Source organism: Lolium rigidum, chromosome 1 (genome assembly GCF_022539505.1).
Source record: "Lolium rigidum isolate FL_2022 chromosome 1, APGP_CSIRO_Lrig_0.1, whole genome shotgun sequence".
Classification (NCBI taxonomy): Eukaryota; Viridiplantae; Streptophyta; class Magnoliopsida; order Poales; family Poaceae; genus Lolium; species Lolium rigidum.
The window spans coordinates 319,203,817-319,216,745 of record NC_061508.1 but is presented as its reverse complement, the minus strand read 5'-3'; the positions used below and the strand labels follow the sequence as shown (position 1 = coordinate 319,216,745).

Genomic DNA, 12,929 nt, shown 5'->3' with positions numbered 1-12,929 from the left:
AGTAATCGTGTCGACACGCCAAGAATCCTCACCTCCAAACTATTTTTTGCTTGTTGTCGTCCCTCGCTCTCCGTTGTTGATTCCCTCGCCTCCATCTTCCTTTGCCGAAGATATATAGGACAGGCAATCGACTGCCAAAGATCTCCTTCCGCTCATCCCCACATTCTGTGGAGTTGCACGTCACAAGAGTTCTAGAGGTAGCAATACACCTCGCGGTGGCCGGGGTGGCTACTGGTTGCGAGAACCGACGCCGGGAGACGAGGGGTTTGTTGTCATGGCCACATTGTGTGGCACACAAGTGATTGTGTTCTCCGACCACGAGATTGTTGTCAGAGTGTCGTGAAGACATGGGCCAAACATTGTCATGTGGTTGCTGCCGGGAGGAGTATCCAGTGCCACCGCCAATGTTGTTCGACTAGGCATTGTTGTTCACGATGATCGGGGCATGGCCACCAACTGGTGTGTGCTATCTGGCGCGCTCTCGCGGGGTTCACAGGAGTGAGGAAGGAAATAAGTTAGATGTGTTATTAATTTTGAAGCCATTTTCCAAAAAAAGAAATGCACATGACAGACGGGAATACGGATCTCTACGGGCTTGGATGATGGATGATGAGATAGTCGCGCGCTCGTATCTAAAGATTGTAAATCATAGTGGCCACTACGAGTAATAGACTTGACTCCAATGACCTTTCTCTCTTAGAAAGGTATCACATGACTTTTCATTGGTCTTACCTTAACTAAATAGAATATAGAATATTTTTTAGTAGTAGGAGCAAACGTTTTCATCGATAATGAGATGCGTTTAACAATTTTATATCAAACTAAAGATTCGTTAGACCAGTATTTTACCGAGTCTTTCGAAGGTGTTCCTAAAACATGGCGTGCATACGTTCGTGTGTGGATTCCGAGAGAAAAGCCAACACGACGCATAGACGAACCGGTCAGGCCAGGACTACTATGGGCACCGCAACGTGTACTGCACCGGTAGAGCCAGGCCGGTGCACACGCGCCGCTCCCCCATACGAGCCCAGCGCCACGCGCCCTGTCCGCGAACTGATCCACGTAGCGCCGCCAACAATGTCGATTCGATTCGTTTCCATGACGCCGTCCCAGCCTTGCCGACTGATGGAGGGACGCAGATCCCTGACGAAGCCAAAGCCAACACGAGGAGGCGCAGACGATGATGAGGATGCGAGAGATCCAAGAAAAGCCGTCGCCTCTACGGGGCCATCCCGGCGCGTCCACGGCATCGGCCTCGCCTCCTCTGCCGTGCCGCCACGCACCCCGCACGCCACCGCCCATCGTGGCCCGCGAATTCCTCTCCCCGCCACCGCATCGCTCCCGCCACGCCTCCATGTTTAGACCCACGAGCTCTGCATTTCTCTTTCATCTGTCCAGCTGCCGTCGTCCTCCTTATTTACACGAGAAGCGCGGAACAGCCTCGGCACCGACCATCCGTAACGCGCACGAGCTCATCGTTTCTGCCTCCACCCTGTCTAAATCCTTATTTAGATCACAGAAAGGCTCCCAGGGCGATTGGTTCTTCTTTTGCCCTCGTCGCTAGCTGCCATTACCGGCTTCTCTGTTGGTGGCGGGACGTACGGTGAAGAGGAATCCGGCCGTTGTCCTCGACCGATGGCGCCTTCCGGTGATGGCAGGCCTGTCAGTGGCGGCGGGTTCAGGTACCATGTGTTCACCTCACAATTCTGCCTTGCTTTCGTGCGTTCGCTTTGATGAGTATACTTGTTGCACCGGGCATCGCCTTCGCCGCCTCCGGCGTGCCGCGTGCCATGTTTACTTTTCATGCATCATCATCTTGCTAGGAAAGACAGTCTTGCATGCTTGTCTTCAATGACGTCTCCACGGCCGAGTTCCTGGCAAATGTTGCTCACACATGTATGTATATGTTGTTTATCATGGCAGTGAAAATGGCAAATTCAGCTACGGGTATGCTAGCTGTCTCGGGAAGAGATCGTCCATGGAGGACTTCCATGAGACCAGAATTGATGGTGTCGATGGTGAGACCGTTGGATTGTTCGGTGTCTTCGATGGTAAGTTGGTTTCTGGACTCGAAGAAAGTAGTCACCATACAGTAACAATTGTTGTAGATTCAGACTTCAGACAGACAGAGATCAAGTCTGCTAATTGCTAGGACTGTTCCGTTTTTGAAGTCCGAACTTTGCTAATGACCGCAGTAGCGTTTGCTAATCGCTAGGAGTGTTTCATCTCTGCAGGTCATGGTGGAGCTCGGGCAGCAGAGTTTGTCAAGCAAAACCTGTTCAGCAACTTAATCAAGCACCCGAAGTTCTTCACCGACACCAAGTCTGCTATTGGTATTATACATCTTCCTGAACAAAATATAACACTGAACAAATCACATTGTAGAACATAGTAGTGCTTAACTGAACATTGAGGTTTAATCGCCGAAAATTCTCTTGCAGCTGAAACTTTCACCCGCACGGATTCGGAACTCCTGAAAGCCGATACCACCCACAATCGGGACGCGGGGTCGACGGCTTCCACCGCGATCCTTGTAGGGGATCGCCTCGTGGTGGCGAATGTTGGGGATTCTAGGGCGGTCATCTGTAGAGGTGGTGATGGTAAGCTCAGAATAATCAACCTGACACATAACGATTTGGAATGTTCCGATTTAGTAGGTAGGTAATGACCCGCGTTCTTCTGAATGATGCAGCTATAGCGGTGTCAAGGGACCATAAGCCTGATCAGACAGATGAGAGGCAGAGGATAGAGGATGCTGGAGGTTTCGTCATGTGGGCAGGAACATGGCGTGTAGGCGGCGTCCTTGCCGTTTCTCGTGCATTTGGTGACAAACTCTTGAAGCAGTACGTGGTTGCCGATCCAGAGATCAAGGTCTGTAATTAACATAGATAATTAATGTATTCTGAAAACTAGTTGCTTCAGTGGCTGCAATCTTCAACCCTGCAGCATTGTGTTACATAATATATGCGATTTGACACCATCTACTCTGTGCCTGCAAACAGGAGGAGGTGGTCGACAGCTCTCTGGAGTTCCTCATCCTCGCCAGCGATGGGCTGTGGGACGTCGTCACCAACGAGGTAACCACAACACTATCATTCACTTCTCTACTTCACTACCAAATGCGTTATTCTGAAGCTGCTCTCTGTTCCAGGAAGCTGTTGCCATGGTGAAGCCGATTGTTGACTCGCAGGAGGCTGCCAAGAAGCTCCTCGTGGAGGCTACGCAGAGGGGCAGCGCCGACAACATCACCTGCGTCGTCGTCCGTTTCCTGGACCAGCAGCCTAGCCCGACCACCACCACCGCCTCCACTGATCGACCCTCGTAAACACAATGCAGCGTCCTGCTGAACATTGGTTGTTTCGATGTTGATCGGGCAAAGGGTTTGTCGTAGTCGCAGTGTACTGATCAATGGAGTCCTTTGCATACATGTTTTATTTGACTTGTTGTGTTGTTTCCACGAGATTTTAATTCCAGTGTAAGAATGTGTTCTGAAATGTGTTCTCCTTTTTCTGTTTGCATTGTGCTACTAGGCGAGCTTCCCACTACAACGTAGCATTGTAACCATTTTCATCTTCCTCTGTCTTTCCAACACACGGGGATCTAAACCGATGATTAGTGTTCTTTACAAGGAAAAGGGGCAGAATAGTGGCAAATTATCGTGTTTATTCAGATCAGCAAAACTGAACACTCTATAAACACAGAAACACAGAAGAACAGGGAAAACGTTCATTTAATCAGATTAGCAAAACTGAGCACCCTATGAACATAGAAGGGCATGGAAAACATTCAGAATAGCAACGCTGTTAGTCAAATGAAACACTGTTAGTCGGGTTTCTTCTTCGAGGTAGCAACACTGTTAGTCGACCACTCAAAAGTCTATTTGAACTTCTATGAGACACTTCAAGAGAGAGCAGCCGCATAACACAACATATAAGACAATGAACCAAATTGGCAAGATCTCAGACTTTACCGATTTCGAATGTAACAAGGATCAATAAATCTGCTCATAGTTATGATAGCAGATGTTATGATAATTTAAATAATAAGTCATATCATGTGGTACAATTAGTGGAGAAGCAAACAAAAGAAGACATCAAGAGGAATAGGATGTGGCTCAAAGTAACAATTGATGTATTGTGGTGGTTAACATTCCAAGCTTCTTCCTTTCATGGACATGATGGAAGTGAATCAAAAAATCAAGGTAATTTTCTTGAAATGGTGACTGCTAGCTGCTTATGATGAGGAAATTGGTGTTGTTGTATTGGGTAATGCTCCACAAAATGCTAAGCATACCTCGCCTACAATTTACAAAAAAAAAAATTGCATATCATTGCTTCAAATGTGTAAAGTGAAAATTCCTAAAGAAATAAGTGATGCTAAGTTTTGCTTTCTTGTTGATGAGTCAAGAGATGAATCAAAAAGAGGGCAAATGCTTTTGGTTATTCGCTTTGTTGATAAAAGCGGCTTCTTGATATTGTTCATGTATTGGATATATCTTCAGCTACTTTTAAATATGCACTCTCCTCTGTTTTGGTTTAACATGAATTAGATATTAACAAAATTCGTGGACAAGATTATGATGGTGCTAGCAACATGTGTGGGGAGTGGAATGGACTACAAGCCAACTTTATGGAAGAGTGTCTTTATGCCTATTATGTTTATTGTTTTGCTCATCAGCTGACAGCTGCAGCTAGCTCTTTTTGCCATGGCTAAAGAAGTAGCTGATGTTTACAACTTATTTGATCATCTTGCTCTAGTTGTCACCACGGTTGTGTCTGCTAGTAATCGAAATGATGAATTGCATGCTCATCAAGTTGCTGAAATGGAGAATCTCATTGAGCATAGCAACATTGAAACTGGAAGGGGTGCTAATCAAGTTGGAACATTACAGCAGCCATGTGACACTAGTTGGATCACTACTAATACCTCAGGTTGCCTTTTGAAGCTATACAAGCCTGCTTTTTTGGTGCTTAAAAGCATTGCTACTTCTAAAGGTTCAGGTACTTCACCCGCAACACAAGCAAAGGCTAATGGTGCTGTTATGCAAATGATTTCTTTTGAGTTAATATTTATTCACATATCATGAAAGAACTTATGGGAATCACAAATCTTTTATGCAAAAAATTGCAAACAAAGTCTCAAGATATTGTGAATGCCATGGATGATGTGAAAACTACAAAATTGTTGATTCAAAAAGCTAAGAAATAATGGTTGGATCAAGCTTAATGATGATGTGGTTTATTTTTGTGGGAAACATGTGGTTAAAACACTAAAATTTGGTGAGTTATATGTGGATTTCATTAATTACCGCGTAGAGGATGAGAGTATAGTTGAGCATGATTATCAGTGTGATATTTTCATTGTTGGTGTGGATCAACAAGCACAAGAGCTGAATCCCAGGTTCATCAAACAAGCAAACCAAGCTTCTCCTTATGTGCACTTTTTTTGCCCAAAAACTCATTCTGTTCATTGGACATTGGTACTGTGTGTTCTCTAGCTTCAAATTTCTACCTTGCTGATTTTGAAGAACAACAAAGTGAGAATCTAGTATCCAGTCACAACATTATGATCATGATATCCCTACAAACCCAAAGTTTCAGAATTTGGCAATTATGTCAAAACTTTGTCAACAACTTGCAACAACCGGAAAAAAATGATGAGTATCACTTGATTGGCAGGTACATGTTGTTCTTTGCTGCTATACTATTTGATTTAAACTGCTAAAAGCACTAACTCACTTTTAATAAAAAAATTGATTCACCTTGTTCTTACATTACCGGATGCAACCACTGAACGTGCATTTTCTGCAATGAAAGTTGTGAAAACGAGGCTTCGAAATAAATTGGAGAAGGATTCCTACGACATTGCTTGGTAACATATATTCAAAATGAGTTTTCTGTTGGAATATCGATGGATGCAGTGAAGAAGCTACACATCGAGTGGACTTGAATTGCAAAACGTTAGTTGCTTTATCTCTTGGTGTGTAGATTTTTGCTTTTCAGTAGTATGCAATTATGCATCATTTTATCGTAGACAATTATTCAATAAATTGAGGCATAATCAATGAAACGGATTTCTCGTTGTCACTTCTTCCACTTTTGGGCTACTTTTGGCCATTTGTGAGTTGTCTTCTTTCATAGGCACCTCTCAAACAATTTTCCTGCCCGTGGTCTCTCCTCCCAGCCGCCACCTTAACCCTAGCCGCCTCCAGTTCATCCTCCTCCATAGATTGGTTCCCCCTCCTCTGGTCAGCTTCGCCGGCGTCAGGAGGAGTGGGGAACCCGATCTATGCGTGGAGTTTCGAATAAAAGGGTTGTTTTCATTAGATTATGTTAGGATTTTGGTAGTCCTCTTCTTGTTGGTTTCCCCTCAATGGAGATGGCATCGTCTGCAATAAGTGATCTTCGGCCTTTCGTTCGGCGACGAGATCTTCTTCCCGGCGTCAATGGTGGTGTTGAACAATCACAATTTTCTAAGTATGGGTCTTCGGATCTTGCTTCGCCAGATCGATTTTGGATCTTTTGTCGTTGTTGCCGCGAGGAGGATTACTCCTCGCAGTTTTTGTCCCGACTGCTACGTCCTCGACAATGGTGATTCATACTCTCGGCTCTCCATCGATGACGACAAAGCTAGTTGGTTATTATTCCCTGGTATACTGGTGTTGGTACTGTGCCGATGATGTATGACTGTTTTAATGGTTGCGTGCGTGCACGCAGCCTTGACATTGCGGCTCAAAAAATCATGGGAGAACTTTCGTCGGTATCTACAGGTCTATGGTTCGTTATCTATCTTTAGCTGCATTCAGAAGAGTACAAGATTGTGTTCTGGAAGAAGAAAGAAATTGAAGACCTCGAAGATTTGTTACTATCTTTTAGACTTTATTTTGTAATCGTTGGAGTCAGTTCATGTATCTCTACCATATACTATTTGTTGTTATGAATATATGTGGTATTGATTGTCAAAAAAAAAACAATTTTCCTGCCCCCACAAGCAATAAACATCAAGATTTGGTCATCCTAAATAGAGTCCATTTGTACAAAGGAACTCAAAAGAACTAATTATTGCACCAATCAAGGATAGAACGCTATAAAAAGTGGATAAATCACAAAAATATATAAGAAAAGATGTTTATATATAGCACACACTATCAACAGGATCAAATCTAATCATACAAGTTGCGTGTGCTTTGTTGCTACATTTGCATCTATATAAATAATAATTCATCGAAGAGAAATTCTCTGCTGGTGCAAAATACACAGTTTTCAAAAAGGTAGAAACAAATTTGACACGAAGAAAATGAAACAGTCTACAAATACACTACAGGGACAAAAAAAAGTTACAAACCCAAGAAGAGCACCAGCCAAAATGACACACTTGAAGAAAAGATGATAGGCTAATCCTTATATAATTCATTTGTCTGCAGTACAAAACAATGAAAGTTGCACAGCAGGTCATGTAGGTATATTGAAGTCAGCTTGAAAATAGATATGCAATCTCTTTCTTGATGACTGAGGTGATACTATGCTCAGCATGATTCTGGTAGATAACTAATATCAAGGCATAATAAGCTTACTTGTCAACAAAATATCACAATATTTTTTACTTGCCTAGGTATATAGAATCTAGATTTTTTTTCAATAAAGAGAATCTAGATTATGTAGGAAAATTTAAATAAGTTTACCAGAACAGCCAAAACAAATCTGGCACAGATCATTGAGAAGCCAATATTAATGCAAGTAACACGTATATAAGAAATATTTAGAGCTTCGGTGCAGCTCAGGTATAGGTACATGCATCACATCATAGGTTGTAGCTCACATAGTTGTCTGAGTGACATTCTTGGTTATGAATTTAATTGCAAGTATCTCTGGCAAATGTTACTCAAACAAGTATAGATGATGTTTTATCAAGTCTGTGAAAATGGCAAAGTTCAGCAACTGGTATTCCAGCTGCCTCGAAAAGAGATCTTTTCGTGGAGGATTTCCAAAAAAGCAGAGTTGTTGATGGAGAAACAGTAAGATGTGGGCCGGTTCAAGAGAAACAAACTGAATGGTGACGTGCATTGTATGTTGAGAGATATTCTTCTTCGGCAAAAACGATTGGTAATTACTTTACCATCGGTCTACAAATAACCACCCAAGAATCTCCAACATTTGCCACCACCAGGTGATCACCTACATGAATGACCGTGAAAGCCTTTCAACCCTCTATCCGCCTTTCAAATGTTCAGATTCCATGAGGGCGAAAGTTTCAGCTACAGGACGATATTTCACGGATTTAAGATCCAAGTACCAAGCACTAAGTTTTCAATGTGTACCAGTGAAGAACTTGGGATGCTTGATTAAGTTCACCATGATCTGCAGAAATGAGTCGGACATTTTGGGTCATGTTTGACTCTTACCATATGTATGAGCATGTATCATACTGACTTGAGTATCACAATCCTGGATATTAATCATATATTTGTGGCATATCGAACCATTTTTTGGTTGTTGACGGTGTTATAGTTTGATCCTAGACAATATTGTTCATGAACCTAATTAATCGCGATTTGCGCCTAAAAAATTGTCACAAGAGAGACGAGTGACAAAAACGATAGAATATGCAGGGACATCTGGGTGACATAGTTGATGTTTCACGGGCATTTGGTGACACAACCTGTTGAAGCAATACACGGTTGCCGATCACGAGTGTACACTTCGATCTGTCCATCGCATCTGAATTCTGATATGTGTACACTCTGCAACAGAGCAGGTTCTGGAGTTCATCATCCTCGACAACATCCGTTTCATTGATATTTATTCGAATTCCTGTGTTCGTGGTGTTGTTCCCACCTTTCCACAGGATTTGTATTGTAGTGTAATATTACAGAAACTGTTTTTCGTGTTCGGTATGAAACTGTTCTGTGTCAATGATTGTGTGATGTTTAATTAGATTGCCTAAGTTGCAATCGTTATCAGTGAGGCCTAAATCAGGTAAACACCTCAAAACAAAACAAAAACAAAAAGCTAATAGCTAGAGGAATCAAATAGATAGGGTATAGAGTTGCTCAGGTAACCGCTCAGGAGGAAATAGAATTTCCCAGACTCATGAAGCAGGGATCTGCTTTCAACACTGAAAGATCTCATCACCGCAACAAACAACCCCACAATCGTTTTTTTATTGAAAAGACTAAAATTGGAGAGAAAACACTGCTTACAGAGAACAAAAAAAAAGATCGATGAAATCAGGAGATGTGTCGGCTCAGACTACTTTTACGATCTTCAAGGCGGACGTAAGCCCGCCGTTAAGACGAGCGAACCTTGTTTTTCTTCATCGCCGACCGCCGAACCCCTTCAAACACATGAACAGAAACCAGATGAAGGGAGATAATTTATGAGGAAGAGCAGAGCAGGACAGTAGCGAAATAAAAAAAAGTAGAACGAATCAAAGATAAATCTGAAGAATGCTTGCGCCGATTTTGACATCAAAACGAAGCAGCGAACATAAAAAAAAATAGGAAGATGTAGCAAACAATGAAAGGAAACAAGCAGGTCGCAATGGACTTCAACCTCCATCAGAGTAGCGATAAAAAACCCAAATCGCTCACAGAAATGTCGTCGCAGAGTACTGGCTGTGAGGGATTTGAGTACCCAAACAGTCGGTACTTTGCAGGCAACATTGCAATGAGAGAGCTGAGTATCCTTGGTTAATTTCTATGTTCTAACGAACAAGAGCGAGGGAGCTTGATGAGGTAGGATAGCAGGCGGCGCGGTGGCGCTAGATGGATGGAGCCCTAGGAGATGACGAGGTACTTATAGGAAGACGGTTCCGCAAAAGCCCTAGAAATTTTGCTTTATTTACGTGCATGCCATCCCATTACGGCCTACTAGCCCAGCCCATGGAGGTACTCTGGCCCAGCAACTGCCGGCGGCCTGCGCAGTCGGTAAACATCAGGCCCGTCTTGCACGATGGACCAAGAGTTGAAGGACTCGTTAAACACGAGTTGAATGGTTATTTCGTCCATCCGATTACACGCCTTTGTTCCTTGATGATGAATCTATCACTTTCACTCACTTGACCTGAACTTCCAAGGAAAACCTGGCACAGTGGCCACACATCGTCGTTGATTCCTTCCTCTTGCAACTTTTGTCCCCACTTATTTTTCTACACAAAAAACATGGACAAGGCCAAGAAAATCTACCAGCAGACGATTACATGAGTCAAGGATCGAGGTGCTGCTACTAATAACTGATAATATGATCTTAGAACCGGTATGGGTCGAGAGCACGTGAAAGTATCTCGGATGAAACAAACTGTTTCGGGTAAGCTACTAGTCTCGGTCCCTGCCTGTCGGTTTCAGATAAGAAATTGGGTATTTACGGTTGGCATAATCGTAAGCAAAAACAGTAGCAAAACAGTTTAGTGTTATGTAAGCCATTTCATTCTTGAATGGTTTCTTAGTTTAATTAAGAGACTGTCAAATTTTTAGGAGAAAATCAGACGAAACCAAGCATAATAAAAAACCATAAAGCGACACTAACAAACACTCGAATACGATACTCCAACACTGCGCTGAAAAGGATAGGCCATGACATTGGGGGCACTCATCAACCAACTGCGGAACCAGGGTAGGCAACAACCAAGGTGATAGAGAAAATCACAAACCTCTCTCGCGACGACAGCTCTAGGCACCGTTGGCAATAGTTCAGACTTAGCAGCCTCATCACCAATAGAAATTACCAGTTTGTAGGACTCAGGCGAGAGAGAGAGAGACTGCATCGTCAACAACACCACACTTCTCAAAGTCAAGTGTTTGACACAGTAGAGAAGCCACACCCGAGAACTCGTGCGAGCCGGGCCTCACTTCCTCGACAAAAGGAGGTGTAAGCACAACTCCACACAACTCTAGGAGCTCATGCATGATCTGCATGGCCATAGCCGATATCGCTGAGCTCTCCCTAGCATGAGGAGAGAAACAACCATGAAGATCCGCTCCGCTAGGGCCCACTTTTCTCATAACTGATAGAACCAAAGGATCGGCAGGTGTTCGGGAGAGTCTGCCCAACATAGCTTCCGCCCGCTCCAAATAGTCCCTAATCACTAGCGTTCAATTGTACAAAAAGTCAACAACTCGTGCAGAGGATGAATAGCCTCCTAAAAAAACTTCGTGCAGAGAATGAATAGCCTCCTAAAAATAACTCAGATTGCTTCTCCAAAGCAGATTACATGTCCGTTGAGGCCAAAAAGCTATTAGGAGTAGAATCAACAGACGATCAAGACCAACGACGAGGCACATCGGATGGGAGAGTGACTTTAACCTGAACTTGACAAGCAGCATTTGCCTGGCGGGACGATGGCACGATATAGACCGCCAACAAGGCGAGAGGACGCCGAGCGAGTTGAACGGTTCTTTCATCGATTGGATTACACGCCTTTGTCCAATTGATGATGAATCTATCACTATCACTGTCCCTCACCTTCCAAGGAAGAAGTGACAGTGTATGACACAGTGAGCACACATCGAATCCATTGATTCCTTCCAGTCGCAACTTTTGTCCCCACTTATTTTTCTACACTAAAGATATGGACGAGGCCAAGAAAATCTTCCAACACATGATCGCATGAATCAAAGGATCCAGGTGCTAATAACTGATAAGATCTTAGAATCGGTATTATATGGGTCGAGAGCACGTCAAAGTGGCAGATCAAAAAAAAAAGAGCACGTGAAAGTATCTCTGACGAAACAAACTCCTTCGGGCAGCTAGTAGTCTCGGTCACTACCTGTCAGTTTCAGAAAGGAAATTGGTATGTACTACGGTTGGCATAATCGTAAGCAGAATTAAGTAGTGCAAAACAGTAGCAGAAACGTTTATCTAAGACCATTTCATTCTAGGATGGTTCGTAGCTTAATTAGGTGAAGACCTGCAAACCGTAGGAGTTGAATTCGGCTGACTAGAGACCGGCACAACTCCATCCATGTCAGCTAGCCGCGCAATCACTGAGGATTTAACGCGACGGTTCTTGTCATGCTACCTCCGTTTGCACTGAGATTCTATTCAGAAAAAAACTGAAAATTAGAGGTATAATTGTGAATGGAGTAATGCCTATATTATCTTACAATCATTTTCGTTTAGACGACCATATCAGACTATTCTAATTGTGCATCAATTTGAAAAAGAAATAAGAAACTGCGGAATTTAAATGCCACATTAGAAATTACCATCACACCGACTCACCGAGCCAAACAAGACAAACATATTTTGGTTGCCTCCTTTATACAAGACGGAGCAAAGAACAAAAATAATAGTTAATCTGCTGATTTCGGTGATGACTTCATCAAATAAGATTACCATTCGGTTGTTTTTCTTCTTCTTTTTGACATGTATACGGAACACCGGATTGATTTGTTGTAGTTCTTTATATTAAGTTTTATGTTTGTTTACTCTAGCATCTCATGTCTATTGTTACATCTCAGCAGGATTTATGTCAATTTAACAGTCCAAATAATGTACTCCACTAGGTCTTGTTGTTCTGTTGTTTAAGAAGGGTAGATCTTATTACAATTTACAAGTACAATGACCACTAAGTGTCAAAAATGCAATATTCGTTTTTCTAAGGGTGGGTCAATAAAGCTAAAACTTCTGAATTGCCTAACCATTTTCATCCAATTCTATATGGTACTAGAGTTAGAGGTTTTAAGTTCAAATCTTGGCCAGCGCAGTATTAAAATAAATACCTGAGTACATTGCCACATGTTGCCAAATGATCCATGTACGGCGACATGACACCCTATTATCGAGTAATATCCTTGAGTTTTGAGGCCTTGGAAATACATGACAAAGTCAATCTTCAAGCAAAAGCCAACATTAGTTTTTTTTTCTCAGGAACCGAAAGAATAATCAAATGAACAACATTGAACCATACTTCTAAATACTCATACATGTTAC

At 42.7% G+C, this 12,929-nt stretch overlaps 1 protein-coding gene and 1 non-coding gene across 2 annotated transcripts; one reads left to right on the top strand and one right to left on the bottom strand.

Annotated features, from left to right (window-relative positions):
• Positions 1–1,635: 1,635 nt before the first annotated feature.
• LOC124661918 (probable protein phosphatase 2C 59) lies at positions 1,636–3,325 on the top strand. Its single transcript, XM_047199807.1, has 7 exons — positions 1,636–1,682; positions 1,924–2,051; positions 2,235–2,333; positions 2,442–2,600; positions 2,693–2,871; positions 3,003–3,077; positions 3,152–3,325. The coding sequence occupies exons 1-7, from the start codon at positions 1,636–1,638 to the stop codon at positions 3,323–3,325; spliced, it is 861 nt and encodes a 286-aa protein (XP_047055763.1).
• Positions 3,326–9,045: 5,720 nt separating this feature from the next.
• On the bottom strand, positions 9,046–9,136 carry LOC124685562. The gene has a single exon (XR_006997547.1). It is a non-coding gene; the product is annotated as a small nucleolar RNA snoR128 (small nucleolar RNA).
• Between the last annotated feature and the right edge of the window lie 3,793 nt (positions 9,137–12,929).

Bases quoted from the DNA above. Each gene is read 5' to 3' on its own strand.
- LOC124661918 (XM_047199807.1), top strand. From the start codon at position 1,636: ATGGCGCCTTCCGGTGATGGCAGGCCTGTCAGTGGCGGCGGGTTCAG. The intron at 2,334-2,441 runs GTATTATACATC...ATTCTCTTGCAG, and splicing joins CGACACCAAGTCTGCTATTG to CTGAAACTTTCACCCGCACG. The intron at 3,078-3,151 runs GTAACCACAACA...TCTCTGTTCCAG, and splicing joins GGGACGTCGTCACCAACGAG to GAAGCTGTTGCCATGGTGAA.